The 6,221-nt window shown below is 44.1% G+C and overlaps 1 protein-coding gene across 1 annotated transcript; it reads right to left on the bottom strand.

The window, feature by feature from the left end:
* Window positions 1-1,357: 1,357 nt before the first annotated feature.
* On the bottom strand, window positions 1,358-3,177 carry LOC136784649 (golgin subfamily A member 6-like protein 25). The gene is made up of 4 exons (XM_066745476.1): window positions 2,862-3,177; window positions 2,447-2,787; window positions 2,065-2,354; window positions 1,358-1,868 (listed from the first exon to the last, which is right to left on the bottom strand). Exons 1-4 carry the CDS (start codon window positions 3,175-3,177, stop codon window positions 1,358-1,360), a joined length of 1,458 nt encoding a protein of 485 aa, XP_066601573.1.
* Window positions 3,178-6,221: the final 3,044 nt, after the last annotated feature.

The following is a 6,221-nucleotide window of genomic DNA, read 5'->3' as shown; positions in this document are numbered from 1 at the left end:
ACTCGGTGATATATATTCCGATGATCTTGGCGCGGATTCCTACTCGGAGCATTGTGCAGCCTCGGTAGCGATGGACGCTCTTCCCACGAAGAATCCAATTGGACACGCCTGCCCCTACGGGCCTTCCATCTTACTCCTCACCCCACTTTTTCCTATCAAACTACACCCAACACCCCTTTGGGCCTTCTAGAATAAACTCTTTCATGACGACGACCGACGACAACGACGACGACGACGACGACGATGCGAGATGAGCACACCAACACTAACTTATTCAACCTGCCTATATATACATGCGCGTATATCGCCCCCTATGCTACCTTAGTCACGTGATTAATGAAAACTATATATTATGCAAATCAGAAGAGAGTGACCAAACCGTGAGGACTACTACCATCCACAGATTCATATAGGGAGATGAGAGTTGCCCCTTGAGCGTTCTACCAATCCAGATATAAGCAGCCTTGTATATATATATATACTTCTTGATGAACCCTCCCGTGTATACCTTATAGACTGATACGATATCGTAAGCAGAATTCCTCTTCATCCGTTTAGCTTCTTCAAAGACTAGTCTTGCACACGTGCAATCTCACATCCCTCCCTACTTTCTTTGGATTTGCAGTTCCTATCGGTGCAGATTAGATCGGTGGAAATATATATATGTATATAGGCGCTCTGGAATTTTGGATGTAATAGTTGGGGAAACAGGGGAGGAGTTTGTGATGGAACAATCAGAGTGGGTTAGGATGCTCGTATTTCTCGTGGAAAGCCGCGAAGGATTGCGCAATGTATTACGATTGAAAGGCCTGATATTATCCACGGAGCGGATCGTATATCAATCGCTCAGAGAAAGAGAGAGAGAGAGAGAGAGAGAGAGAGATGATCGAAAGAATTCGTATGCACGATAATAACAGGTGAGGAACATCACGAATAGCGCAGAGCCGAAGACATAAATGCCTACGATGATATCCTCCATTGAGCAGAATCACCGGATCTCAAAATCCAGCATCATCCATCGAGAGTAGATTCGCGTACTCGCTCCAGCTCTTATCCCATTCTCCTATAATATATACTTGTTTTTCTCCTACGATTCCGTTTAGCCGACGCAAGCCCAAATCCTATATGTATACATTGCAACTGGCATGGAAACCTTCTAATTACGCCAGCGCAGCTGTAAGCTGCAAAAACGACGCAGAGTGGAGAGGCTGTGGTTATGATGTAACTGTAAGGATTGAATAATAATAATCGGTAAATAGAGCGCGAATGGAAAAGACGAGAGTTTAATAAGAAAGGTGGAAAAGGGACATGGGGAAATTATATACGGATAACAAAGGATAACAGTTATTTACAATAATTAATTATCGATTTCATCGTTCTCGATTTGAAATGCCGATGAGTCGGCGATTACGCGAGTAGGCTTGCTGCTATACCTGGTCCGGTCCGGACTCGAGCATTTGCAGCCAATCTTATTCTCATTGGATAAACGGTTTTTCGTCGCGGAAACTGCAGCTGTCTTCGTTGCATCTTCCGATTCAGTGAGCATGTCCGATTCCAGCGATTCGAGAGCCAAGGCCTCCTGAATCCCAAAATAATCATTCCCCTGATACGCCAAATTCAAATGGAAATTCTGCTTGAATTCTTCAAAGGCCATCCACACCTCGCCAATCTTTCGCTCTATCATCTCTACCAACTGCTCTCGTTGTGCTTCGAGCTCTGGCTTCAGCACTTGGACGATTCTGCGAAAATCCATTGTACCGTTCTCACCGAACGAGCAGCACCTATCTTTCTCCTGAAACGCCTGATCCTTATTTCCAACCACCACCACGTGTTCAGCCTCGCCTCGCCATTCGCTCGGATCGCGCGACCTTGACAGAAGGATACACAACACACACATACACTCGCGTTACAATCCCTTCAACGATATCACGCATTTTCCGAATCATCTATGTATATATATATATATATTCCTTACGCCTAAAAGTCTGAGCAAAAATTGTACAAGCGTCTTCTTCAAGCACGCTATACTCTTATTCTTCTAATTAGTCTGCCATTGTAATTTACCATGCTTTAACGTGCTTCCTGAAGTCCTTCACCGTGCTCTCGTGCAACTTTACCACCTCGTCCTTCAGCCTCTGCTCCCATGCATCCATCTGCTGACGAAATCTCACGTAGGAATTTTTATTCCTTCCCTCGAGAATTTGTAAATGCTCCTGAAGCTTCTCGTAAACTTTCTTCAGATTTTCGGCCTCGACTTCTTGCCTCTGCCTTTCTTTCATCATCAATTCAGAGGTTCTCCTGGAATCCTCCGTTCGCCACTCCTTCGTCATCCGCCGTAAATCTTTCATGTTCTCCTAGAAAAACAATCAACGCAATGCATAAGGAAAAACCACGCGCGCTATTTGCTCGCCAAAGAAACATGCTATATATATATATATATATATACTTGAGCATAGATCTCCGCTAGTTTTCCAATTTCACCATTCATCCATTTCCTCTCATTGACCCTCCACTTTCCCATTTGCGTTTTCATCCTCTGCTCCACATTTCCCACCCACAATCGAAAATTCCTCTTAAAGTTTTCCTGCGTCTTTAGGCACTTCTCGTGATGCCTGAGAATGCACTGTCGATATCGGAATTTGTCGATATTTAATTGCTGCTTTATCGAAACTATTTCCATGTGCGTTTCCGCCAATTTCCCTCTTATCATATCCAACGAAGCCCATAAGAGTTTTTTGTCCCGCGGGCTCAGCTGAACGTCGTCGTTATCGCCCCGAGCTTCCGGCACTATTAAAACGAGTCTTTATACCATTGCTTCGCTAAAGAGAGATTAGAATTCTTAGGAGGCTTAAACGCTTCACCTGATTTCATCTGGTCGCACAAGCCTTTTTTCGTTTTTTCGCGAAAATCATCTCTCGCCGTGACGTCGTTATCGGAACTGCTCTCGATTAAAGCGTTCTTCTCCTTCTTCATTCTAATTTCATTGGAATGACGATTTCGTTTATTTTCAAGATCCTCGATTGCTTTTCTGTACTCCTCGCAGAGAGAAACGCTCGTTTGATAATTCTCCTCCGTCTCGCTTCCGCTAAACTCTCGAGTGTTCTTCGACGAGGTCAAGGACTCGCATTCCTCCTCGATGGGAGGCAAGCCGAAGTTCCGGAAAGAATCATTGCACATTTCTGACGGCTTTTCGTCGCTGCTCTTCGATTTCCGTTCACCTATTCCAAATTATTCCTGGGAAATTATTAAATTTACACATGTGCGTCGCATTAATTGAAGAGGTTATTCCTAAAATGTTTTTAATCCAAAATTGTGCGGTCTTAGAAATTTATCATTTTCGTAGCTATAAAATTCGGAAAGAGAATATGCGAATCAACAAATTTGACAATATACTATACAGTCGTATCTTCCTGGACAGTACATCACACATGGGAAAAATGTAAAATATATACAAATAATGATATAATATAAAATATTGTGGGCATACATCAGGAAATGGTAAATAAGACGTTGTTAAGCTACTTAATTTCTTTCATCAACGCGGAAGAATAAGTGAGACAGTTAAAAAGAAACTAACCCATGTCAACAGAGGACGAGGAGATTCCTTCTGGCGGAAGTGAATTTCGTCCTTGGTGTCTCCTTGCACGGCATTACTCTTCGGTACTCGGTATTGAACCGAATGGAAAAAGAAGATTCTACCTGCCAGTCGAGATCGCGTAAAACGAAAAGCGGGTTCGTAGAGGGCAAGAAGAGTTCTAATGGGGTGACGCTCTTGGTTGATTCCTGGCAATTTTCAATTTCGCTGACTCGCGCGCGGAAGTGGCTTTCTCTCCTCCAGCTCCGTGCAGGAATGAAATCGTCTCGACGAGTCACGGGACACTCGCGACCACCGCATTTGGTATGGTCAGCTGTGCGACTGCCACCAGCTATCTCCCTGCGGACACAATTTACCTCGATAAGAATCGCGGAAAATGGTACATCTAAAAAAAAAAAAAATAGCAACTCATCAATTCGAATCAATCGAGAAAAACTCACCTGACAGCAATTTACACAGCGAATCAACGGATTTTCGGAAGTTGTCGAAGTTAACGAATTAAACAATTTGGTATATTATTCCTCCAGGAAGATAATCCGACATCCGGAATGACGAGGTTAAGTTTTCTTAAAAGTTTATTAAACAAAAACAATCGAATATCGCGTCAGATCTAGACATGCGACTCTTCGATCGTAATGCATCGTAAAGGAAAGAAAGAAAGAGAGAGAGAGAGAGAGAGAGAGAGAGAGAGAGAGAGAGAGTTAAATATGTCGAGTTTCTTTCGATAGCATCCTCCAGTTTATCGGACACTATCTCGGGAAGCAAATGCGATACATCGTCATCGAAAAGCAAGCTTCCTATCGCTTCTTATCAATGATGCACGATCGCTCGTCATAAGATTTTATTCCACGAGGTTGCACTAATTTACGTTTATTTTGCTTATATCGACGTAAATTTCAATCTCTTGATCCCCCTGCAGTCGAGATCCCTATCTGATACAGGAAGAGCTGGGATTCTCTTGGAATTGATAGACACTTACCGTTCAATTATATCGTCAGGTCCTCGCACACTCTCGGGAAAGGGGGATGTGTTGCAATGGCGAGTTTGCCATTGAAGAGAATGAGTATAGAGAGCGAGCGACCATTTCCAGTCCCACTTTTTCAAGTATATACTATATACATGTGTATATATGTGTACAAATATATAAACGGAGAAGAGGAACATTGCTGGATGCGCGACCTAGTCAAGGTCAAAGCATCGTAATACACGTCCGCACGCGGCACAAGCCAGCCGATGATTTTCGTCGAGGAAGATCGCCTAGCGAGATTCTGAAATGGATGCAGGGCGGGGCAAAACTAGGCGAGACCACTCGACTTTGTTCACTCCAGGGTCAGACACGGTTTCGCGCCATTCTCTCCAAGCTACTTGGCCAACATTTGTGCCACAGCTACCCTCCCATTAAGATACTGCGAAGATAGCGTCACGTGTATATACGAGGCTTCGCTCGCGTCCCGCGGAATAATATAAAGATAACATTGGCCCGCATTGTTTAGATAATGCACGCGATAAGAACCTACATTACCACTCGTCCACCCTTGTCCACTTTGCCCCATACGCTAAATTCAATTTTACTTGACAAGCCGGCGCGATAATCTGCCAGATTTTTCCTATCAGCATTCAGCATCTACCCGTACCAGTGAAAATGAATGAGTATACGTTATTTTGCAATGGAATGTCCGAGGATTTGGAGGATAAATGGGTAAATAAATACAGCGTATATATATATATATAGGGATGAACGTATAGTGTACTACGAAGGACGCAAGGTCGGAGGGCTTTAATAAGTGCTATATGCTATATACACGGATATAGTGCAGTACTATAATGGGGAGAGGGGGGGGGGGGGGGGTAGTGCGAGGAACGGTAAGCCAAGGAGAAGGATTCACACGGTGCATTAGGGACATAGCGGTCCTAGCGGTAGATACTCGCAGATAATACGCTCATTTACATAGGTAGGCGCATAAATGAAAAGCAATGCAGTGCAGCGCAGCGCGCACATCGCGTGTTGCACCCAGCCAAGTATCTAGGTAAGTATAGCCACGCGAGTGAGAGAGAGAGAAAGAGAGGGGACTGTTTAACCCTCCGCGAGCGCGAAAACCACACTTCCACGCGAAACTCGACTCCTTCTTATCCAATGAAACGTATCTGCCTCGTTAAGCCATTGTCTCTCTTATTTATTCGCGCGATCTATATATACCATACGCATACACGTATACCGCACCGTGCGTGCTACTATCGTGCACCAGAAAACTCCTTAAGAAATGGCATGTCATAATTATAGGTATACATACCTATATATATATATATATATATATATATATATACTATAGTACAGATGATACTCCTAGCATCTCATCCTTACCGCTCCATCATTATATCGACTAACAATGAAACGAGAGAGCTCGTCATGGAAATTTCGCGGAGCATTTTTTCCCTGACGTATCGATAAGAGGGATCGAGGCAGATGTTGCATGCGTGTTGCGTTGGAAAAACAATCCAAGCCGCGATAGAATTGTAATTCGTGACTATCGTTGAGCGTTGGAACGTGGATCGTACATACGAGGCCGCCGCCGCGCGTGGCAATTACGGACGAAGATCGGCTCGGCTCGGCTCGGCTCGTACCGGA

Source organism: Prorops nasuta, unplaced genomic scaffold, assembly GCF_024137725.1.
Source record: "Prorops nasuta isolate Cenicafe-Biocafe unplaced genomic scaffold, Cenicafe_Pnas_1.2 PNAS00003, whole genome shotgun sequence".
NCBI classification, from domain to species: domain Eukaryota; kingdom Metazoa; phylum Arthropoda; class Insecta; order Hymenoptera; family Bethylidae; genus Prorops; species Prorops nasuta.
This window is presented reverse-complemented; position numbering and strand designations above follow the sequence as displayed.

Coding starts and splice junctions, on each gene's coding strand:
- LOC136784649 (XM_066745476.1), bottom strand. CDS start 3,177: ATGTGCAATGATTCTTTCCGGAACTTCGGCTTGCCTCCCATCGAGGAG. Junction 2,788..2,861: donor GTGCGACCAGATGAAATCAG/GTGAAGCGTTTA, acceptor TCGTTTTAATAG/TGCCGGAAGCTCGGGGCGAT. Junction 2,355..2,446: donor TAGCGGAGATCTATGCTCAA/GTATATATATAT, acceptor TTGTTTTTCTAG/GAGAACATGAAAGATTTACG.